The sequence below is a fragment of the Triturus cristatus genome, chromosome 3_2 (assembly GCF_964204655.1).
Source record: "Triturus cristatus chromosome 3_2, aTriCri1.1, whole genome shotgun sequence".
Taxonomy (NCBI): domain Eukaryota; kingdom Metazoa; phylum Chordata; class Amphibia; order Caudata; family Salamandridae; genus Triturus; species Triturus cristatus.
The window spans coordinates 216362462-216388045 of NC_140584.1; the positions used below are offsets into that span (position 1 = coordinate 216362462).

The 25584-nt window shown below is 44.7% G+C and overlaps 1 protein-coding gene across 1 annotated transcript in view; it reads left to right on the forward strand.

Annotated features, from left to right (window-relative positions):
• The window catches only part of THSD7B (thrombospondin type 1 domain containing 7B), a 2208177-nt gene extending 2200406 nt beyond the window's left edge, over positions 1-7771 (forward strand). The window contains exon 29 of the mRNA XM_085647534.1: positions 6505-7771. Coding sequence (XP_085503660.1) covers positions 6505-6586 — 82 coding nt within the window. The 3' untranslated portion in view covers positions 6587-7771. The remainder of the gene's footprint in view (positions 1-6504) is intronic.
• The last annotated feature ends 17813 nt before the right edge of the window (positions 7772-25584 follow it).

Here is a 25584-nt window from a genome sequence, read left to right on the forward strand (position 1 = left end):
CAACAAGGATTCTAAATGGTCTCTGGATACGTTCTCAGCTACCACCGCAGTCACAACCTCCAAAACATTCCCCAGGGTTTGCTCTGACTCTACCACTACATTCACTTAAGTCTACACCGATTGTTGGTAGGAACTTACCCTTGGTCTACGTACTTGTGTGAGGCTTTCTTGTGTGAGTCACCCAGGGCTCCTAATGTTAAGCCCAGAGTGTTATGGTCACTAACTTGCCATGGAATTATGATTGTCTCACCCAGGACTAAATGTCAATTAGGCTAGAGCAGTGTGGGCGATGATACGTATGTCTTCCGTCCCTGACAGATCTGGTTCTCCCATTACATGCCCAGGCCATTACTTAGCGAAAACACATTCAGCTGCAACACTGCGGTAGACCACTTCTTGACAGGAGGCATTGTTCCATCAGGAACACCCCAAACATGATCCTCATCGCTACTAAAATACTCATGGAGAGCAGACAATGGCTCAAATCTCCAATCAGAGTTACAATTCTGCTCCAATATCGATAGTTCTGCAATACACATTAATATAGATAATATACCCTACTAGATGGAAAGGAGAGAGACACACATTATATATCTGGGCCTATGTTGATCTCCGAGAGGGTATAATCCCCTAGAGGGCCTTCCTTTCCCTGAGGTAAAAGCAGCCACATAGAAATTAGCATATCCTGCAAGGAATTGTGGGATTACTGCCCATGTCTCCTGCAACCAACAAATATCCTACAAATCTATAAATGAGCCCCAATCGAGGCATGAAACTCAGATGTTAAACCAGCAACATTCCAAGAAACTACCTTGGTGGAATGGGGAAGATGGAAGAATGCATCACCTGTAGCATGCGGCCTTGACACTTCGAGAAATGAAACGGTTGGCCCATCACACCTGGGTGGCGGTGTACAGAACCCAGAAGGGACAATATCAAAACAAGGAAATGTAATTAGAGGGGGCACCGTCCTAACTGTGTCTGGCATTAGGCTACCCTACCACCAGTTTCCAGCTGACTCAGTGACTCTGCGATTGCTACTACCGATGGCAGATATTGTGCATCAATCCAGACCATCCAAATCATATAAGGGCAATAATTTATTAGAGATCGGCAATGGGGGTCCACCAACACCAATTGTCATTTTAGGCAGAGCTCCATGAGCACCCTTGTACCTTACTTGGAGATGATTATAAAAAATCTCAGAGAGACAAGATTTCTACCAGCTCTCTTTATACAAGTCCCCGCCCAACTGTTGAGCTAGACCAGGGGTCAACCAATTGATAACTACACAGTCCCTGCTAATACTCTTTGTCACAGGGCCAACCCAGCCCACCCTTCTTTCAAGCAAGGCCTCATCATACTGGTGAGCCAGTCAGTGGCAGACCTTGTTTTTGATGTCTGCGAAGGATTAATTGCAAGACCTCTGGGAGGAGGCTACTCCTGTAAGAACAGCTACATAGGACCAACAGTCCTGGGGGAGATTTAATGGGGATTGCGGCTGTAGATTAAAATCTTTGGACTGGGGATGAGTCCCCTGTTGATATTGCTGTTGGTGTACCTTGTTCCCAACAACGTTACCCTAGGGTCTGCCCTCCTGACGATTCAACCCCACCTGTGACCAGCTGTGTTTAAAATCACTTTTTGAAGACTTAAAGTATGTGGTAGCATTAAAGCCTACAGAGATAGAGTGGCTTCCAATCTTTAGAAAAATGTTAAGATCAACTGTTCCAGCTAAGTCTGCTTCTTTATTGATGGATACCTCTGATGCTTCCAAACGTGAAGCTAAGGAACATGTCCTTCTGATAATAAGCAAAAGAAAGGATAAAAGAAAGGGAAAGGGAGGAAGAAATGGCACTTTGTGAATTGTAATGCGAGGGAAATTAGAATCAGGAATGCACCTGCTGTAGAGAATTCTGTAAAAAGAACAGATGATGATCGGAATGCTGCACAATGCAAACATTCACACCGAGCCAACAGATCTGGGTTTAATCCATCTATTATTTTGCCCAAAAGGCCATCCCAGTTTGGACCTAGCTAGAGAATTCTGATGCGCCATATCAGAGTTTCCTTTGATTGCATCGACCAACACTCCATTTATGGCATCTCAGGTGCAAACATTAAAGATGTGTAGTTGGCGAATTCCTCTATTGGATAATGGGATCTTTAACCAGAATTATCTCCATCACCACACTGTGCTCCCAAATTAGCATTGCTCTCTTAAACACTATCTTGGTGTACTGAAAATGTCTGCTCTTTGTGCACCTTTTATTCTATCAGCACAATTCTATTCAAATTTCCATCCTTTCAAGTAACTCCTGAAACATAATTTAAAATTCCTGCATGGCTGCTAAAGGGTCACAAGAGCGTTTTGCCTGTTTTTGTGATGAATATTTCATTACTAAATTCTATTACCCACATGCAAACACTGTCTCAGTGAACAGTGCTTCAGGTTTAGAAGAGAAGCACTGAGGTGACTTGTAGAAGAAGCTGGCTAAAGCAGCTACTGCAGTTAAACTACAGACTCCTAGTCAACTTAGGCCATGTTCGGCTCAAAACTCTGGGACATAGCAAAAGTGCATAATTAAGGACTAAGGGCTGATTTATCGAAATGTTGCGCATCACAGCAAGACACCTTGCGTTTCAGGGAGAGGGCAGGAATGTGCCATATATAACATTATTTGACGTATTCCTGTCCTCTCCTTGTGCTAGTGTCCTATGTGCTGCCTGGCACCAATGGAGGCACCCTTGCATAATGTGTAAGGGAGGCTGCACTGCACGCAGTATTGTTTTTGTGCAGGAAGGGAGACCTTCCTGCATAACAATAATCCTTTGAGGCTTAGGGCCACACGTATCATGCATTTAGCCGGTTGCAATCAGCAGTTTGCGACCTGTTAAAAAAGCATTTTTGTATGTATGAATTCCAATTTGCGATTTTGTAACAGTTGAGGGTGTCCCGTCCTGAAGAACCGGGCTTTTAAAGCCCAGCGGCGCAGGGTACGCCTGAAATCTTCTGAGTTCGCCTTCCAAATTACAGAGACACGGAACACTCTGTCTGCCATAGGAACTTCAATTTATTAGCTGCAGCTAAGTACAGTGGTCCTAGAAGTACATCGGTGGTAGGTTCTCAGGAGACTGCCACTTCAATCTGTGGCTCACAGTCTTTTGTAGCGCTTGAATCCCCTAAAGCAACAACCCCCACAAGGTGCAATAAAAATACAAATCATCCACAAGAAAACATTCTTTGTACAAGATACAGGATAATGGGTAATAGAAATTCCTTCCCTAAGGTCGTGTTCTCTACCCGACCCGATAGGTCAGGCGGCATAGCCATTCCTAGGTTGAATTAATTTACGACAGGACGTGTTTGCGTGTTGAAGATGGTGATTCGTAAAACAACTGGAGAGGCCGAGAACGGTCACCAAGGGTCAATAGATGGTTATCTGGGGGATTAGTTGCTTCGAGCCGGGTCTCAGAGTGGACTTAGCTCGGGGAAACAGGAAAGGTCGTGTAATATGTGCAACAGTATAGAACGTGAAAGAAACGCTATGAATGTTGAAGGGGCCTGAGTGAGGGCAACAGCCTGGTGGTGTTACAAGCAAAGACGGGTCATATTTTGAATTTCCTCAGTCCTAATACCGAAATGCAGCGGTATGTAGGAATGTTTTTGACCGAAATGCGGTCGCAGAACATTCACATTTTAGCATTTAAGGAGGTGGTAACTCTTTCATAAATGAGAAAAGGGTCCCCAAGGGACCCTACCCCTTTGTGAACGTTCATAAAAGTGAAAAGAAATCTTTTCTTTTTTTAAACGCAACCCATTTTCCTTTAAGGATAATGCACTGCTTTAAAAAAAAAAGTTCTTTATTTAAAAGCAATCACAGACATGGTGGGGCCACCATCCCTGTGATTTTAGCGATTCCTAATGGGTTTCACATTGTGACCTGCCTCTTTAATGTAAATGAGGTAGGTCGATTGCGAACAATTAACCAACGCTAAATACAAATCATTGAGTTTGATACATTCAAATAGCGACTACCTAATTGCGATTTGCAGCGAATCGCAATTACTTAATCGCTATTTGAAATAATGATACAAGTGGTCCTTGGTCCTCTTTCTATGTGTGCTGCAGAATGCAGCAAATGTAGAAAGACGAAAAAACAAGGAGAAATAATCCTCGTTACGCCTTGCCTGGGAAGGTGTAGCATTTTGATGCATCCCCGGGTCTAGCACGCATAGTAAATCTGGGAATACACCAAATTCCATGGGTGGATGCGTGGGATGGGTGGATGCATGGGAAAATCCACGCTCCTACCATTGACTGCCTCCAAGTAGCGCAAGACAGCGACTTGCGCTACCTTGCATCATTCCAGAATTACCAAGCCACACAGGGCCATACAAGGAGGCCATGCGGAGCTTGGTAAATCTCAATCTAGGTTTTGCGGCAACCTCGCATGGCACAAGGGTGAAGCGAAACCTTTTGACAAATCTAGCCCCAGTGTGTCTACTAAACAACCAAGTCTTCAGGGCCTTTCTAAATGCATGATGATCAGGGAGATTTCTTAACTGATTGGGAGCTGGTTGCATTTATGTACCTTGATGACCTGAAAAGTTATTTGTCCAAGTATAGTACTGAAATTGAGGAAGAAGCAGTAGGTTGGAAGAGCAAGAGTATATGATGCAAGCGGGACGGTACTAAGGGAAACAAATCAAGTTCCAAGTTTGCTCATTTCTATATGGTAGAGGAAAAAAGACCTGATAAGAATGCAACTGCCAACCTGAGCCCATTGTGAAGATCTAAAATATCCTTAAAAAGGTGCTCAGCATGGAAGATTAAGCACAAGGCCAGTCTTGAGATGTCTGAAGTAGATGACATTTGTAGTCTAATCTCAAGGAGATAAAAAAAATGAGTAATGGCCATTCTGACAAAGAATTGAATTAGGAACGAAAAAAATGTCCTTACGTTATTCAAATCTAGATAGCCATATGTAACACCCTTCTAAATTGATAACTGAAACATAGCAGGTGTTCAAATGTAATTTCGACCTGCTGCACTGGAATAGAAGGCTTCCCCATGAAATGAGTTCACCAATTATCAGATCATATTGTCATTCAGAAGCCAAAAGAAAAGTTCTCCACAAATGTTTAAACCACTGGCAGTCATCCAAACATCAATGTCCATGAGACACTAGGAAAGGGAAGCTCTGAGATATGGACCTCTGCTTGAAGGTGCAGAAGTTGCTGTATATCATCATAAAGGGAATAGGCATATATTCTTATTAGTTAGTCTGAAGACACCATACATGTTGGGCCTATCTGCCACTTTTAACTCAGTGGATTATCTCTTGCTAATAAGAGGCTTTTCTTCTCTTTGGCACTGGCATGTCTCTCATATGAGGAAGAAATCCAGGCCTTTCTACTTGTGTCCCCAACGCCTCAGTGATATTCTTTGTTAAGGCGATCATTATCTAAGTGGGAAAATGCATGGGTCCCCCCTGATTCTACTGCTATGATGTATTTCTTTATTGTAGGCCCTGGTTAAAAGGTGGTAGAATAGGGAGAGCTATTTACTGCATTTGGTAATGAACTATGTCATGTTTGTGTGGTATTTGCTCTGGACAGTAAAAACTCCTTATTCTGAATTTCCCACGCCTTCAAAATTAGGAATAACCTGGAGAATTTCATATTTTCCAGACCTAATTCTGCATATATCAGAGATTACCACTTGCTATTCAGGAAGGGGGAGATTTGAGAGTGCTGTATTTGCTGCAAATCTTGGAATTCTAACCCATGTGCATAAAGGGGTTGGTGAGGAGATCTGCATTTACTAACCCACTTTAAATAATTACCCCATACCAGTAGAAGATGAACTCTTAAAGCATTTTTTATTGCCTACAGAGTTCATGCTAATGTTTAATCGCACTTATTTTTTAAATCTGCACTACAGACCCCCAACAATTTACGATATACCAAGAGTTTAGTAAATGGCGTCCTATACAACGATTATATGATATAACATTAATAAATGAAGCAAATTAAATTAAAACTATGACAAATGTGCCCTGGTCTTCTGGATCATGTCCCTGGGGAAGGAAGATGTGGGCATGGGCTGAACCCGCTTTTCTGTGGACAGTTTCCATCCTCCATCTTACACTGAGCCTTCAAACAAAAAAATATTCACAATTGGTAATTGGTAAGCCTGGAGGCAAGAGTAATGAAGGCTATTGTGACATGTTTTCCACTTGAGGGAACTTGACTTACAATCATACATGAAGATCACAAACGGATTTATTAGATTCGCGGTTACGGGGTCACTCATAATTTAGGCCAGTCAACCATACCTCAATAGTGGGAAATAAAGAAATATGGGGAAGCTTCTTGAGGCAAAAGGAAAGGAAATTGGCATGATGGGAGAGCTGGAATATACTATATATAGCATGATTTGCATGATGATGACGATAATCATTATTCTTCAATGTGCTCTTTTTATTATCTTTCTTACAGCAAAACGCCAAAACAGCATCAACTTTCAGTTCCACAGCAGAAACCTCTAACCTTGGCCTACGACGGTGACGTCGACATGTAGAAAAATAGAAATCCAAATGTACACTTCAGCTGCCTTAACTCACTTTTTGTAAGAAACGTACCACGGAGTTCTCAATTTTTTGAGGAACGTCTGGATGTAAAACACCGAGCAGACTGATAATGGCGAATTTCACATTTTGCAAAGGGCCTGTTTAGAGAAGGGATTTAGAAACCACAAAAAAACCCACGTGTGTTCCTGAACGAACACAGGGGACTGGACACTTCAGACTGCACAATATATTTGAGTATGGAATGCATGACGACAATCCCAAACAAAGTACAACTTCAGCAGTGGAGAAACAATTAGCACAAGCGGCAAATGCATTCCCTCAACCGTATGCACTATGTTAGTGCAAAACTGTTTGCAGACCTACCATGTTTTTCTAGAACAAACATATTTATTGAAAATACTGCAAGACTCGTTCTCGTTTTTCATAAAAGCCTAGAAAATGTGACTGAATCTCTCTCCCATGTGCGTGAATTCGCAAATGTGAAACACTTTTGTTCCGAACTGGATTGCCCCATGGATTTAGTGTCATCAGCTACAAGCACGTTGGATTTTATTTACTACACCATTTAATCGAATTCGAAAACTGCCAGTTGTCTACTAGCACCCGGAATGTAAATTGAACAAACTGAGATCTAAGTGTGTCATTCAGCAACAATTAAAATTCTTTAAGTGGAAAACGCAGATACATTTAAGGTTTCATAATATGTTACATTGTGTTAAGTCTTGCTATCTCTGGTTTTGTAGCCTGACCTTTCTTAAAACAGTGCATTTATAGAAAAAGAATAAAAAGAAAAACACGACTTTATAGTAAATTGCAATTACCTGTGACATCTCGTGCACGCCTAACACCAAATGTGATAATTAATGTCCTTTAAAAAGTTCTGCTTAGGTAAGGTTTTATAAGCAGTCAGTCATTACAATAAAACTGACTTGCAATTATAGGGAAGAGGTTGCCACCTTGTGGTCATTCCTATTAGTTGCAACTGGGTAAAAATTCTAGAAGTATGAGTTTATGAAAACAATTGTCGCAATTTAAAACGGTATTGTTTGGAATGTAAAATTCTTGAACTCCCCCAGGCAAAAGGAATATCTGTAAATTAATTTCATATTTTGTTTTTTACGTTTTTTTGTAAAGTGAATACAGATATATTGCAAATAAAAGCCATTTAAAAATAATATATTTTCATTGCATTATTTCAAGAATATGTAGTTGCATTTTTATGTATCAATCAACTGAGGGACTCATTTGCAAGCCCCGTGTGCCGCCGGAGCATCACTTTTAATGAAGCTCTGGCCGTGCCTACTGAAGAGCCATATCTACAAGGCCACGTAAATCCACCCTCAGTGGCTTTTCATGGCCTCGTAAGATATGGCGTGAGGCAACGTAATGCAAGTCGCTGCGTTGCTTCACACTGTGATAGGGAGGCTGGCCATAGACGTTATGGTGGGTGTTCCCATGTAGCCCTCATTGCATTGGACACATTTCCAGATTTAAGTGCTTCAAAAGTCTATGCCACCCCAGGGGCGGTGTAACGGTTGTTTTTGTGAAGGAAGGTGTCCCTATGCGGAAAACAACCTGATTTCAACGCATGCACCCTTGTACCATGGGCAGACATTTGTGTGCCGTAGAAGAGGACGGGAATGCATTACATCTCATAGATACGGCACATTCCTGCCCTTTTCTCTTGACGTAGGGCAGCACTGTAGGAAGGCTTGCGGCGCTGTCCTACACCAAAAATAAGTAAATGAGCCCCAAAGTGTTTCTAACATTCGATAAGCATGTAAAACTTTTTAGCAAATTTTTACAAGGTGTTTAAATTCCATTACTAATTCATATATGGTGTTTACCATGTAATGAACAGGAAAACAAACAGATGATAGGTGGACCGTTTCAATGAATTCCAATCCATTTTTTTATCAGCAGTGATGAGAGGCTCCTTGAGGTGCAGTCCAAATATCCCTGCCTCTGGAACATTAGATCTGTTTTTTTGTCGGTGAAAGTTTCTTATTTGTGCACCTTTACGATGACTCCCTTCTTTAACCAGTTATCACGCTCCCAGCCTTCCCACAAGATACCAGTACTCTGCAAAGAGCTTCTTTTCGTACTTATAGCCTGTCTCATACCTATTTTGATTAGCAAGGAAAATTTGATTACAGGAAGACTTGACTTCTAGTTAACCAAAATAGGTATGAGGCATTTTTTTTACAAAATTATACTTGACCAGTTTTTCATTAAAAATGAGGGGCTCATTTATGGGAACATGACAAATTACAGTGCAGCAAGTCCCCTTGTTGTGCTGCACTGCATGACAGGGAACGGGCAGGAATGCACCGTATTTATGGCAATACAGAGCATTCCTTTTGGGTGCTAGGGTGCCTGTGTGGCATGCAGGATTGTTTTTGTGCAGAAAGGGGCACCTTCATGCACAAAAAGAATCCTGGGAGGACTCTTCCTTTCCTTTCTATGTGTGCTACTGAATGCAGTACACATAGAAAGAGGTAGAAACAAGAACGTTTTTAATGCGTTCCTAGGTTTACTGGTAAACCTGGGAAGCCGTAAAAAACCATAGGAGTTGAGGGGGAATACCCACGCAACACCCATGGAACGTCTTCCCAGGGCAGAGTAACGCATTGCAGCGATGTGCGGTACTTTGCATTTACATTGCCTCTGAAAGTGGTTTTGCATGGCTTAAAAAATCTAACTCAGAGGTTTGCATCATGCATGTACCATTTTGCTTGGTGCAAAAGCGATGCAAGCCTCTCATAAATATGCCCCTGAATGTCCAAAACCCTCAAGGTCACTAGTTCACATCCACCATTGACCCTTCATCCTCACACTTTAGATGTATGAGAAGCAAGCCATAAAAGAAAACGGTAATCTGAATCAGCAGATAATTTAAATGATCTTTAGTATATAAAAAGGTAACTTGAAATAAACTGAGAAAAATGATGGTATTGTTCAAAATACCAAATACTGCATGCCTTTATTTTCAGACAAAAATTCCTCAATGAACACTACACCAAACTTTGTGGTGGATTAAAAGCTCGATCATGCTCCCCACTGACTTTACTTTGGAACTTGACATTCTCATCAAGAATGAACATGTAGTGTAGTCTCAAAAGTACCCTGTCGTGCAGGACCTTCGACGTTTGTGGATAACGTATACTGTGGGTCTGGTGGCAGACTAACTCCGTACCCCCCTCCGCATATGTTAGCCTATGGTTTGCATTAGCTAGCTCACAGTGCCACTAGACTCTCCTGCTATCAGACAGATTCGTTTTTGTCAACCTGAGAACACAATAACCTCAGACTCGTGGAAACAATATATTACTTTTCACCCAGTCACTCGTGCATGCTTGTTTTTGCTCTCAGAGAGATACAGAGAAGAAACAGTCGAACGTGTTTACAATAAGAATGTATTATACAGTATTTCTTCTCATGTGGAATATCTGTGCTGTTACAACTGTAACACTGTAGCAGAGATATAGAACCAGCAGTACAGTGAATAAAAATAAATAGTATTGTTCTACCATTTTTCAATAGTCATGAACATATACATGAATAAGAAAATGCATTTACAAAATGAAGTGTGTGCTCCTGAGATGTCTGACTAGATGTACCTAAGTGTACCTAGCATGTGAGTATGTACTATATAGCCTAAGCCTAAGAGCCAAGAATCCCACTAGGCTTTTTGTCGACAACCATTACCTGAATAGTGAAAGTTTGGGACTTCGTCCTGGACTTGAGCTGGACACCCCGCAAGGGATTGTCAGACCACTGTTAGCTGGAGTGATGGCATGCCGGAGCTGCAGCTTCTCTGGTCAGTGTGTCGGCCTCGAAGTCTCGGGTTCCTCCTGCTTTCTGATAGCAAGAGGTGATGTATTTATACAGTCTATGTACGTGTGTTACCCATTGTTCAGTATGAGGATGACATTGGGGATTAAGGGCCATATGTAGGTAGCTAAATACCGGTCGGTAACGGACGAAATTCGGTAAATATCCCGTTACCGACCGGTATTTAGCCAATTGAGATGTAGGAGTCCAAAAAGAAGGATTCGGTAAATATGAATCGGTAAATACCGATTCATATTTACAATTTCCAATTCATATTTACCGAATACATATTTACCGATTCGGTAAATATGAAGTGGTAAAACGAGAAAAGAGATGTAGGTAAATTCGGTATTTAAGAAATCCATGAAATTCGGTATTTAAGAGTCGGTAATTAACACAGATTGAAAGTAGGTGGTAATCAGCCACAGTGCATATAAGCAATCCCAAAATGCAACAGCGTGAACACCATGGCCGCTCTGTATGTGATTGCAAGGCGCCTACGTCTACAGGCAGCAGGTTTGAGGATTTGGAGACGGGAGGAACGCATTTACAGACAGCGCATCACACTCTTTCAACAGACTGAGGCTGAGATACATGAAAGGTACAGGCTACACCCCCAAACCATCATGGACCTGATAAGGGACCTGCACCCACTCCTGGACCAGCCAACAACAAGGGCACATGCCATACCACCACATGTGCAGGTGCTCTGTAGCCTACATCTACGTGCATCTGGCAGTTTCCAGGGGGTGATAGCTGCGGTAGGTGGGGTATCCCAGAGTTGCCTGTCCCGTTTCTTCAGGAAGTTCCTGTAGGCCATGATGCAGAGAATGCAACACTACATCAGCTTCCCAAACACACAGGCTGAACTGCAGAAAACAAAGACAGACTTTTACCAGATGGCACAATTCCCGCATGTCATAGGCTGTATTGATGGCACACACATTCCAATCTGCCCACCAGCAGCCACTGAGCACATCTACAGGAACAGAAAGTCCACCCACTCCATCAATGTGCAGGTAATCTGCGATGCAGGCAACATAATCACTGATATCGTAGCTAAGTTCCCTGGGAGCACCCACGACTCGTTCATCTTCCAGAACAGTGGGATCTACACACGACTGGTTGCCGGAGAATTTGGAGAAGGATACCTGCTAGGTAAATCACTGTGACACTCCCTAATACTTTTTGCAAAGAACAAGTTACTTACCTTCGGTAACGCTTTTTCTGGTGGATACAGTATCTGCCTGTGGATTCCTCACCTTGTGAATATCCCTTGCGCCAGCAACATTCGGAAACTTTTGTAGCAGTCCACGCCGATGAGGCCGAAGACGACGTCACAGAGACACGGCTCCGCTCGCGACTCCGCTGACGTCACCGGCTCCATAAGAGGACCTCGTCGGCGTGATGACGTCAGTTCCGCCCCTTTTTTCCGTGCCCTCGAGGCACACGGACGGACTGACAGCAATATATATACACAGTATACACAGTACACAATATGCATATCAACACACTCAGTGTGGAAAATAAATAACAAAGCAGAAGAAATAACATAATGCCTTTGACAGTGATAAACACATTTGAAACCCATCAAAAGAATTACAGGCATAGAGTCACTGGTATAGAAGGATGTACAACGGGGAGGCGGGTGGGTCAATGAAGAATCCACAGGCAGATACTGTATCCACCAGAAAAAGCGTTACCGAAGGTAAGTAACTTGTTCTTCTGATGGATACATCTGCCAGTGGATTCCTCACCTTGTGAATAGATTCCACAGCAGTCCCCACTCCCGGAGGAGGGTGTCCATCCCCCTATACCAGAAAGTCCTGAAGGACGGAACGAGCAAAGTGTCCGTCCCTCCTCACCTCGGTGTCCAAGCAATAATGTTTTGCGAAGGTATGGAGGGAGGCCCAAGTTGCCGCCCTACAAATGTCCTCCACAGGAACACCCCTAGATAAGGCAGATGTAGAAGACTTTGCCCTGGTAGAATGAGCCCTCAAACCCTCCGGAGGCTCCTTACCAGCTAGGGAGTAGCAGATCTTGATGCAAAGCACAATCCATCTTGAAAGGGTGCGCTTGTGCACCGCGCGACCCTTTCTGCAGCCAGCAAAACTCACAAAGAGCTGGTCATCAATCCTGGAATCCCTTGTCCTGTCCAGGTAGAAGCTCACCGCCCTCTTAGGGTCCAAGCGGTGAAGTCTCTCCTCCTCCTTAGAAGGGTTTGGGGGAGGATAAAAGGAAGGAAGGCTAATGGACTGCCCCAGATGGAAGGGAGTTACCACCTTAGGCAAAAATGCAGCCCTGGTCCTGAGTACCATTCGTTCAGCATGAATGGTCAAGAATGGGGGTTTCGAACTTAGAGCTTGAAGCTCACTTACCCTCCTTGCCGAGGTGATTGCAACGAGGAATACCGTCTTAAAAGACAAGAGCCTCAGGGGACACTTGTGTAAGGGCTCGAAGGGAGAACCCATGAGATAGGTTAAGACAAGGTTCAAGTCCCATTGAGGCACAATAAAAGGAGTAGGAGGAAATTTATTTATGAGGCCCTTAAGAAACCTAAGTACAATAGGTGATTTAAACAATGACGGCTGATCCGGCAGGCATAGGAAGGCCGATAGAGCCGATAAATATCCTTTCACAGTAGCCACAGCAAAGCCTTGCTGGGCAAGAGAAAGGGCAAACTGTAGAATATTAGACAGACGAGCCTTCAAGGGATCAATGGACCTCTCTCCACACCAGAGAACAAATTTAGACCACCTATATGAGTAAATAGATTTGGTGGAGTGTCGCCTGGCCGATAAAATAACATCCACCACATCAGGTGGGAGAGAGAAAGAACTCAGGTTGCCCCGTTCAATCTCCAGGCATGAAGGTGTAAGCTCTGGAGGTGGGGGTGTAGAACCTGCCCCTCCGACTGCGAGAGGAGGTCTGCCCTCAGAGGGAGACGGAGCGGAGGGCACGAGGAGAGGTGGAGAAGATCTGTGTACCACACCCTTCTTGGCCAATCCGGGGCGACCAATATGACTTGGGCCCGGTCTTGGCGAATCTTCCTCAGACCACAACACAAATTGGAGCTATAGGGGCAGAGAACAGGTCATCCCCCACTCAAACGTTTCATACAACAAGTGACCTGTTCCCAAGGTGAAAGACCAGTCAAGCATCTATACCCTTAGTCTTATATTTAAGACAAACTATTGAGCATGTGGTTACACCATCAACGCTGCTTATGGGTATGATTTCACCTATTTAGAAAAAGAAAAGAAGAAATTCATATGAGGTACAATTGTCTCATTGATCCCAAATGTCTGTCTCTAAAACACCCAATAGAAGTGAAAAAGTGTAGGAAAGGAACGAGGGAGCCTCACGGTAGCACCACCATGGAGGTTTAAGCAGGAAGGTACTCGCCTGCTGCCTCAAGGTCTCATCATCAGCAGCCCTCGTTCCGAAAACAAATTGAGTGTAAGGGAAGAGAAATAGGTAACAACCTAGAGAGTGCTAAGGTGTGTGTAAAGAAAGGTATAGTGCCAAATTGTGTGCACCAAGGAATCCCCACAACTTATATATAAAAGTGAACTAGTACACACTGGCTTACAATTTTATTCCGTGCTGTGTGTCTACTTCAATTTAAAATGCCGACATGTTTCATTGCCTTTGGGTACACTCATGGCAATTTCATCAGGGCGTGGGGTTTTTTTCTCAACCCTGCATTTCCGCCTGTCTTTTCGTAAAAACTTCTGTAAGAGACAAAGGGTAGAGAGACAAACAACAACACGAAACGACATCAATTGGCAAATGGGCAAAGAATATTATTCCCCTCGTAGCGTATAGGCCATGTCATTTACCGGAATTTGACCCAGGACGGGTATACCTTTACCCTGGAGCTCTGGTATGCGATAAACTGCATTCGTTCTGGGCTCTTCTGGACGGCTCCTACTGTGAGCCTGTAACACATAATCATGGATCGTGAGTCTGTTATTATGGATTTGGGCATATCGTAACTCACTGTCCGTATATCCTTCGGTTTTGCGCCTCATTTTACTAGTATCAATGGCGCCTCCCTGTCTTACAGTTTTCCAGTCTCCCCAATGTGTTACGGCGTCTCAAATTGCGGCTGTAATGAGACGCTGTATCTTCGCTACTCAAACCATCATCATTGTGTTTTCGGAGGTTGTATTTAAAATAAGGGCTGGGAAAGGGACCCCCTCGAGATATTGCAGACCCTCCCGTCTCGCACTCTGTAGCCCCAAAATCACCACTCATGCTTCCAGCTAATTAAAAAGTTCCAGCTGATTAAAGAATTCACAGAGTCCCTGCTTTACTAGTATCTCTTGCTGCAGCACCCACCTTAGTCACTTGTGCGTCCGGCGTTAGCTCAGCACCGCGTCAACCCGGTGCGCTGTTGCCTGGGATTAAATACACCTGGTTCAACTCGTGTACTAACCCGGAAGGGAACCGCCCTGCTCAGGAAGTGTCTAATGTGGTGCTCCTATCTGTGTCATGCGTCGCCGCCATCTTGGACTGGTGTCCATAACCTGTCAGCCCACTGTTCGTTCCTGGGGGGGTGGAATAGAGCTATGTCTCTATCACTCTAAATAGGTAGCTCTGTAGATTTTTACCAGATTTTACTTCACAGTCACAACTATTTCTTTTCTAGCTATCAGTCGGACCTGTCTCACCACGAGGTACAGAGTTCTCTTTTACAGGTTGTCCGCTGGTAGTCCCTTGCTGTTTCTACTCCTTGGTCGAGGTTGGGCCTGGACCTAAATTTCTGGCATACCACCGCAAGCTAGTTTTATCTGGCTGTATAGGAGATTGATGGACTATACACTTACCCTATTCCACTCAATAAGGTCATTAAGTCCATTTTTGTCCACCCCTTCCTGGTAAATCCAGCGTGCTTCCCTGGTGCTTAATCTGGTCTCCATATTGAAAAGGTCCCCCTTCACCCTTTCAAGGACCACCCACCGTACATCTTTTGGCATATGTTTTTGGGACTGATAGTGTTGCACCAGTCTGGTACTTAGTCTCCCTGCACGTAATGTACTCAGGTGTTCTTGTATCCTGATTTTGACCTTCCTGCTAGTGAGGCCAATGTAGTGGAGGTCACAGGGGCATGTCAGTCTGTAAATAACATTAGTTGTGTTACAATTGCTAAACTGGTTTAAAAACCAGGTGGTGTTATTTGCAAGAGTTACACTTTTAGTGGCAGATGTAAACGCACACACAGAACAGCTCCCACATGGGTAATGTCCCTGCGGAATGTTGGTCTCACGGGGGTCCTGTCTTGGTCTTGTATGGACCAGACGATCACGGATGTTCGTTGATCGCTTGAATGCGAAGCGGGGAGGTGGCATTTGCATGTTCGCAGTACTTAGCAGATGCCAGTGTCTGCGAATGGTCTGTCGAATTTTAGTGGAGAGTGGACCAAAAGTAGTCACTACTGGAATGCAGTCGCTGCTTTTCTTAGGGGTTTTTTCTAATAAAGCAGCGCGCGGGGTATTATAAGCTCGCTTTCTTGCTTGTTTGATGACCTTAATTGGGTATGCCCGGTCCCTCAACTTAGTGGCTAGCACCTGGGATTGCTCAGAGTAGTGTTGTAAATTGGAACAATTGCGGCGATACCTCAGAAACTGCCCCACGGGCAAGTTATCCCTGAGTGCTCTAGGGTGGAATGATCTGTAGTGCAGTAGGGAGTTTTTGTCCGTTGGTTTTTGATGGACCGTAGTAGTCAGACCCCCATTTTCGGCCTGTATATCAAGGTCCAGGTATACTGCAGTTGTACTACTCACTGACCATGTAAATTTCAAACATCCATCAAGGCCGTTGAGCCACGTGAGAAACTCGTTGAGTCTCTCTTCTGAGCCTTTCCAGATACATAGCACATCGTCTATGTATCTCTTCCAGAGGACAATGTTCCTCTGGAAGGGATTGGTATCTGGGTTGATGTAATAAGCCTCAAATTGGCCCACATAGATACATGCCAGGCTTGGGGCAAAGGTAGCCCCCATCGATGTCCCGGATACCTGGAGGTATAGCTGTTCCTTGCATGCAAAAAAATTCCTTGTTAGGGCAATCTCAACACACTGGAGAACAAAGGTCTGTGGTGTATCATAAAACCATTCGGAATCTCTCAGGGCTCGTGCTGCTGCCACCAGCGTGGCCTCCTGAGGGATACTCGTATATAGAGATTCTATGTCTATAGTGACGAGATAATGGTTATCAGGGTTGTATGATACATTTTCCAGAATTCTCAAAACATCCGTTGTATCTTGGACGTATGAGGGTTGAGTAATGACACATTCTCTCAGGAAAAAATCTGAAAACTGGGATAGTGGTTCCAGTAGGGACTGAATGCCCGATACTATGGGGCGACCCGGGGGAGGGCGTTGTACTTTGTGAATCTTGGGGACTATATAGAACGCCGGAACCCTTGGTTTTAAATTGATCAGGAATTCAGCTTCTCTATATGTCACCCACTTCTTTTCCTTGGCTTCCGTCACTAATTGAGTGATCATCACTTGTAGTTCGTTGGTGGGGTCCCGTGCCAAGGGTCGATAGTTGTTACGATCACCCAGGAGCCTGGCCACTTCGATGTCATAGTCTTGTGTGTCCATCACTACCAAAGCCCCGCCCTTGTCGGCCGGCTTGATAGTGATGGATTGGTTGTTCTGTATGCTCCTCAGTGCTTGCCAATCCACATAACTCATATTGCTATGTGTTGGAGTTTGCATGTTTTGTTCCAACTGAAGGATATCCTGTAGCACCTTCTGTTCGAACACTAATGTTTCGGGGCCCACTGCACTGTTGGGCGGGCAGAACTGAGAGGGGCGGCGCAGATTTGTTGAAAACACCGACATATTTTCCTGTTCTTTCCCCTCAAAAAATTTTTTGAGTTTAATTTTCCTCATCAAACCATGAAGCTCGGCCCGGAGTTGGAACCCATCGTGACGGGGAGTGGGTACAAACCCTAGTCCTTTATTTAGTACTGCAAGTTCTGTATCAGTAAGTTGGTATTTTGAAAGATTGACTACTATATTGTTAGTTGCAGTTATAGGGGTGTTCTGCCTCTGCTGCGTGTAATCCTGGGGGAGAATGGCTGCCAGGTGGAGTTCTGGTTCTGGCGGGCCCGACCGCGTCCCCGACCTCTGTAACTGGCCCCTCGTTGGTCCATCGGGTTCTGTGTTTGCTGTCCTAAAAAAACCCTAAACATTGCTCCCAAATCCTCATTGGTTTTGTCCTGGGGATTAAATCTAACCCTCTGGTTAGACGTGGATGCTTGAGCCGGGGTCTCATCTTCCTCACTGCTGGTATTTTCAAATGTCCAGTTATTTGGAGCTCTTCTCCCCTGACGACGTCCCCCTCTCCCACCTGGTTGGAATGTTGGTTGGGGTTGGGTCTGTTGATAGTGTTGATCTTCAACATATGGAAACGCCCATTCATGGGTAAACCTGTCTAGATTACGTCTGAGTCCCTTAATCTTTTGGTTGACCATATATGCTTGATATTCATTTAGGTCTTCTTGAATTCTGGCCAGCTGTTCTTTTGTGTCAGTGATAGTTGTGTCTGCCTTTATGGTCTCCTCTAACTCTAAGATCTCCTTGAGGAGCTCGTCACTGAGCCTCTTGGCCGTGTTGATTATCAAGACAAGCCAGTCCCGGGTGCACTTGTTCGCTATGTAGCTCCAGTCCACCCGGAATTTCTTGTCTTCCAAAAAGATTTTAGGTTCTATACGCACTAGAAGGCTGGCAGGTGCTGCCCCTGCCCTAAGATATTCTGTCATCAGGGCTCCATGGAGTGCTATCCTCACTTGTCTTTTCCTAGTGTTGGATAGTTTCTCCCATTCGTCACGGGCAGATGGAGCCCCATTTAAGGGAGCATTAGGTAGTAAAGAAGGGCCTGATAGGATTGACGCTATATGTTCGTCCGTAAATGCGAGGCAAAACTTGTCCATATTACTATCTCTCTACTATTGAACCTCCCACAGTACAAGTCCTCCCGATATTATCTATGAAAATGGTGAGTGAGATGTACAAGGTGCAGGAATCGGAGAGGAAAGGGGTGAATATTTTCAGGGGATGGCTTCCGAAGGAAGCACAGCCAAATGTTAATGTCGCTACGTGTTGTCCCTCGTAATGAATAGAAAATCGTTTAAAAGCTCTCACGGCTAAGCTGCCGTTCTCATAACCACAACACAAATTGGAGCTATAGGGGCAGAGAACAGGTCATCCCCCACTCAAACGTTTCATACAACAAGTGACCTGTTCCCAAGGTGAAAGACCAGTCAAGCATCTATACCCTTAGTCTTATATTTAAGACAAACTATTGAGCATGTGGTTACACCATCAACGCTGCTTATGGGTATGATTTCACCTATTTAGAAAAAGAAAAGAAGAAATTCATATGAGGTACAATTGTCTCATTGATCCCAAATGTCTGTCTCTAAAACACCCAATAGAAGTGAAAAAGTGTAGGAAAGGAACGAGGGAGCCTCACGGTAGCACCACCATGGAGGTTTAAGCAGGAAGGTACTCGCCTGCTGCCTCAAGGTCTCATCATCAGCAGCCCTCGTTCCGAAAACAAATTGAGTGTAAGGGAAGAGAAATAGGTAACAACCTAGAGAGTGCTAAGGTGTGTGTAAAGAAAGGTATAGTGCCAAATGGGGGTCTGACTACTACGGTCCATCAAAAACCAACGGACAAAAACTCCCTACTGCACTACAGATCATTCCACCCTAGAGCACTCAGGGATAACTTGCCCGTGGGGCAGTTTCTGAGGTATCGCCGCAATTGTTCCAATTTACAACACTACTCTGAGCAATCCCAGGTGCTAGCCACTAAGTTGAGGGACCGGGCATACCCAATTAAGGTCATCAAACAAGCAAGAAAGCGAGCTTATAATACCCCGCGCGCTGCTTTATTAGAAAAAACCCCTAAGAAAAGCAGCGACTGCATTCCAGTAGTGACTACTTTTGGTCCACTCTCCACTAAAATTCGACAGACCATTCGCAGACACTGGCATCTGCTAAGTACTGCGAACATGCAAATGCCACCTCCCCGCTTCGCATTCAAGCGATCAACGAACATCCGTGATCGTCTGGTCCATACAAGACCAAGACAGGACCCCCGTGAGACCAACATTCCGCAGGGACATTACCCATGTGGGAGCTGTTCTGTGTGTGCGTTTACATCTGCCACTAAAAGTGTAACTCTTGCAAATAACACCACCTGGTTTTTAAACCAGTTTAGCAATTGTAACACAACTAATGTTATTTACAGACTGACATGCCCCTGTGACCTCCACTACATTGGCCTCACTAGCAGGAAGGTCAAAATCAGGATACAAGAACACCTGAGTACATTACGTGCAGGGAGACTAAGTACCAGACTGGTGCAACACTATCAGTCCCAAAAACATATGCCAAAAGATGTACGGTGGGTGGTCCTTGAAAGGGTGAAGGGGGACCTTTTCAATATGGAGACCAGATTAAGCACCAGGGAAGCACGCTGGATTTACCAGGAAGGGGTGGACAAAAATGGACTTAATGACCTTATTGAGTGGAATAGGGTAAGTGTATAGTCCATCAATCTCCTATACAGCCAGATAAAACTAGCTTGCGGTGGTATGCCAGAAATTTAGGTCCAGGCCCAACCTCGACCAAGGAGTAGAAACAGCAAGGGACTACCAGCGGACAACCTGTAAAAGAGAACTCTGTACCTCGTGGTGAGACAGGTCCGACTGATAGCTAGAAAAGAAATAGTTGTGACTGTGAAGTAAAATCTGGTAAAAATCTACAGAGCTACCTATTTAGAGTGATAGAGACATAGCTCTATTCCACCCCCCCAGGAACGAACAGTGGGCTGACAGGTTATGGACACCAGTCCAAGATGGCGGCGACGCATGACACAGATAGGAGCACCACATTAGACACTTCCTGAGCAGGGCGGTTCCCTTCCGGGTTAGTACACGAGTTGAACCAGGTGTATTTAATCCCAGGCAACAGCGCACCGGGTTGACGCGGTGCTGAGCTAACGCCGGACGCACAAGTGACTAAGGTGGGTGCTGCAGCAAGAGATACTAGTAAAGCAGGGACTCTGTGAATTCTTTAATCAGCTGGAACTTTTTAATTAGCTGGAAGCATGAGTGGTGATTTTGGGGCTACAGAGTGCGAGACGGGAGGGTCTGCAATATCTCGAGGGGGTCCCTTTCCCAGCCCTTATTTTAAATACAACCTCCGAAAACACAATGATGATGGTTTGAGTAGCGAAGATACAGCGTCTCATTACAGCCGCAATTTGAGACGCCGTAACACATTGGGGAGACTGGAAAACTGTAAGACAGGGAGGCGCCATTGATACTAGTAAAATGAGGCGCAAAACCGAAGGATATACGGACAGTGAGTTACGATATGCCCAAATCCATAATAACAGACTCACGATCCATGATTATGTGTTACAGGCTCACAGTAGGAGCCGTCCAGAAGAGCCCAGAACGAATGCAGTTTATCGCATACCAGAGCTCCAGGGTAAAGGTATACCCGTCCTGGGTCAAATTCCGGTAAATGACATGGCCTATACGCTACGAGGGGAATAATATTCTTTGCCCATTTGCCAATTGATGTCGTTTCGTGTTGTTGTTTGTCTCTCTACCCTTTGTCTCTTACAGAAGTTTTTACGAAAAGACAGGCGGAAATGCAGGGTTGAGAAAAAAACCCCACGCCCTGATGAAATTGCCATGAGTGTACCCAAAGGCAATGAAACATGTCGGCATTTTAAATTGAAGTAGACACACAGCACGGAATAAAATTGTAAGCCAGTGTGTACTAGTTCACTTTTATATATAAGTTGTGGGGATTCCTTGGTGCACACAATTTGGCACTATACCTTTCTTTACACACACCTTAGCACTCTCTAGGTTGTTACCTATTTCTCTTCCCTTACACTCAATTTGTTTTCGGAACGAGGGCTGCTGATGATGAGACCTTGAGGCAGCAGGCGAGTACCTTCCTGCTTAAACCTCCATGGTGGTGCTACCGTGAGGCTCCCTCGTTCCTTTCCTACACTTTTTCACTTCTATTGGGTGTTTTAGAGACAGACATTTGGGATCAATGAGACAATTGTACCTCATATGAATTTCTTCTTTTCTTTTTCTAAATAGGTGAAATCATACCCATAAGCAGCGTTGATGGTGTAACCACATGCTCAATAGTTTGTCTTAAATATAAGACTAAGGGTATAGATGCTTGACTGGTCTTTCACCTTGGGAACAGGTCACTTGTTGTATGAAACGTTTGAGTGGGGGATGACCTGTTCTCTGCCCCTATAGCTCCAATTTGTGTTGTGGTTATGAGAACGGCAGCTTAGCCGTGAGAGCTTTTAAACGATTTTCTATTCATTACGAGGGACAACACGTAGCGACATTAACATTTGGCTGTGCTTCCTTCGGAAGCCATCCCCTGAAAATATTCACCCCTTTCCTCTCCGATTCCTGCACCTTGTACATCTCACTCACCATTTTCATAGATAATATCGGGAGGACTTGTACTGTGGGAGGTTCAATAGTAGAGAGATAGTAATATGGACAAGTTTTGCCTCGCATTTACGGACGAACATATAGCGTCAATCCTATCAGGCCCTTCTTTACTACCTAATGCTCCCTTAAATGGGGCTCCATCTGCCCGTGACGAATGGGAGAAACTATCCAACACTAGGAAAAGACAAGTGAGGATAGCACTCCATGGAGCCCTGATGACAGAATATCTTAGGGCAGGGGCAGCACCTGCCAGCCTTCTAGTGCGTATAGAACCTAAAATCTTTTTGGAAGACAAGAAATTCCGGGTGGACTGGAGCTACATAGCGAACAAGTGCACCCGGGACTGGCTTGTCTTGATAATCAACACGGCCAAGAGGCTCAGTGACGAGCTCCTCAAGGAGATCTTAGAGTTAGAGGAGACCATAAAGGCAGACACAACTATCACTGACACAAAAGAACAGCTGGCCAGAATTCAAGAAGACCTAAATGAATATCAAGCATATATGGTCAACCAAAAGATTAAGGGACTCAGACGTAATCTAGACAGGTTTACCCATGAATGGGCGTTTCCATATGTTGAAGATCAACACTATCAACAGACCCAACCCCAACCAACATTCCAACCAGGTGGGAGAGGGGGACGTCGTCAGGGGAGAAGAGCTCCAAATAACTGGACATTTGAAAATACCAGCAGTGAGGAAGATGAGACCCCGGCTCAAGCATCCACGTCTAACCAGAGGGTTAGATTTAATCCCCAGGACAAAACCAATGAGGATTTGGGAGCAATGTTTAGGGTTTTTTTAGGACAGCAAACACAGAACCCGATGGACCAACGAGGGGCCAGTTACAGAGGTCGGGGACGCGGTCGGGCCCGCCAGAACCAGAACTCCACCTGGCAGCCATTCTCCCCCAGGATTACACGCAGCAGAGGCAGAACACCCCTATAACTGCAACTAACAATATAGTAGTCAATCTTTCAAAATACCAACTTACTGATACAGAACTTGCAGTACTAAATAAAGGACTAGGGTTTGTACCCACTCCCCGTCACGATGGGTTCCAACTCCGGGCCGAGCTTCATGGTTTGATGAGGAAAATTAAACTCAAAAAAAAAAAATTTTTTGAGGGGAAAGAACAGGAAAATATGTCGGTGTTTTCAACAAATCTGCGCCGCCCCTCTCAGTTCTGCCCGCCCAACAGTGCAGTGGGCCCCGAAACATTAGTGTTCGAACAGAAGGTGCTACAGGATATCCTTCAGTTGGAACAAAACATGCAAACTCCAACACATAGCAATATGAGTTATGTGGATTGGCAAGCACTGAGGAGCATACAGAACAACCAATCCATCACTATCAAGCCGGCCGACAAGGGCGGGGCTTTGGTAGTGATGGACACACAAGACTATGACATCGAAGTGGCCAGGCTCCTGGGTGATCGTAACAACTATCGACCCTTGGCACGGGACCCCACCAACGAACTACAAGTGATGATCACTCAATTAGTGACGGAAGCCAAGGAAAAGAAGTGGGTGACATATAGAGAAGCTGAATTCCTGATCAATTTAAAACCAAGGGTTCCGGCGTTCTATATAGTCCCCAAGATTCACAAAGTACAACGCCCTCCCCCGGGTCGCCCCATAGTATCGGGCATTCAGTCCCTACTGGAACCACTATCCCAGTTTTCAGATTTTTTCCTGAGAGAATGTGTCATTACTCAACCCTCATACGTCCAAGATACAACGGATGTTTTGAGAATTCTGGAAAATGTATCATACAACCCTGATAACCATTATCTCGTCACTATAGACATAGAATCTCTATATACGAGTATCCCTCAGGAGGCCACGCTGGTGGCAGCAGCACGAGCCCTGAGAGATTCCGAATGGTTTTATGATACACCACAGACCTTTGTTCTCCAGTGTGTTGAGATTGCCCTAACAAGGAATTTTTTTGCATGCAAGGAACAGCTATACCTCCAGGTATCCGGGACATCGATGGGGGCTACCTTTGCCCCAAGCCTGGCATGTATCTATGTGGGCCAATTTGAGGCTTATTACATCAACCCAGATACCAATCCCTTCCAGAGGAACATTGTCCTCTGGAAGAGATACATAGACGATGTGCTATGTATCTGGAAAGGCTCAGAAGAGAGACTCAACGAGTTTCTCACGTGGCTCAACGGCCTTGATGGATGTTTGAAATTTACATGGTCAGTGAGTAGTACAACTGCAGTATACCTGGACCTTGATATACAGGCCGAAAATGGGGGTCTGACTACTACGGTCCATCAAAAACCAACGGACAAAAACTCCCTACTGCACTACAGATCATTCCACCCTAGAGCACTCAGGGATAACTTGCCCGTGGGGCAGTTTCTGAGGTATCGCCGCAATTGTTCCAATTTACAACACTACTCTGAGCAATCCCAGGTGCTAGCCACTAAGTTGAGGGACCGGGCATACCCAATTAAGGTCATCAAACAAGCAAGAAAGCGAGCTTATAATACCCCGCGCGCTGCTTTATTAGAAAAAACCCCTAAGAAAAGCAGCGACTGCATTCCAGTAGTGACTACTTTTGGTCCACTCTCCACTAAAATTCGACAGACCATTCGCAGACACTGGCATCTGCTAAGTACTGCGAACATGCAAATGCCACCTCCCCGCTTCGCATTCAAGCGATCAACGAACATCCGTGATCGTCTGGTCCATACAAGACCAAGACAGGACCCCCGTGAGACCAACATTCCGCAGGGACATTACCCATGTGGGAGCTGTTCTGTGTGTGCGTTTACATCTGCCACTAAAAGTGTAACTCTTGCAAATAACACCACCTGGTTTTTAAACCAGTTTAGCAATTGTAACACAACTAATGTTATTTACAGACTGACATGCCCCTGTGACCTCCACTACATTGGCCTCACTAGCAGGAAGGTCAAAATCAGGATACAAGAACACCTGAGTACATTACGTGCAGGGAGACTAAGTACCAGACTGGTGCAACACTATCAGTCCCAAAAACATATGCCAAAAGATGTACGGTGGGTGGTCCTTGAAAGGGTGAAGGGGGACCTTTTCAATATGGAGACCAGATTAAGCACCAGGGAAGCACGCTGGATTTACCAGGAAGGGGTGGACAAAAATGGACTTAATGACCTTATTGAGTGGAATAGGGTAAGTGTATAGTCCATCAATCTCCTATACAGCCAGATAAAACTAGCTTGCGGTGGTATGCCAGAAATTTAGGTCCAGGCCCAACCTCGACCAAGGAGTAGAAACAGCAAGGGACTACCAGCGGACAACCTGTAAAAGAGAACTCTGTACCTCGTGGTGAGACAGGTCCGACTGATAGCTAGAAAAGAAATAGTTGTGACTGTGAAGTAAAATCTGGTAAAAATCTACAGAGCTACCTATTTAGAGTGATAGAGACATAGCTCTATTCCACCCCCCCAGGAACGAACAGTGGGCTGACAGGTTATGGACACCAGTCCAAGATGGCGGCGACGCATGACACAGATAGGAGCACCACATTAGACACTTCCTGAGCAGGGCGGTTCCCTTCCGGGTTAGTACACGAGTTGAACCAGGTGTATTTAATCCCAGGCAACAGCGCACCGGGTTGACGCGGTG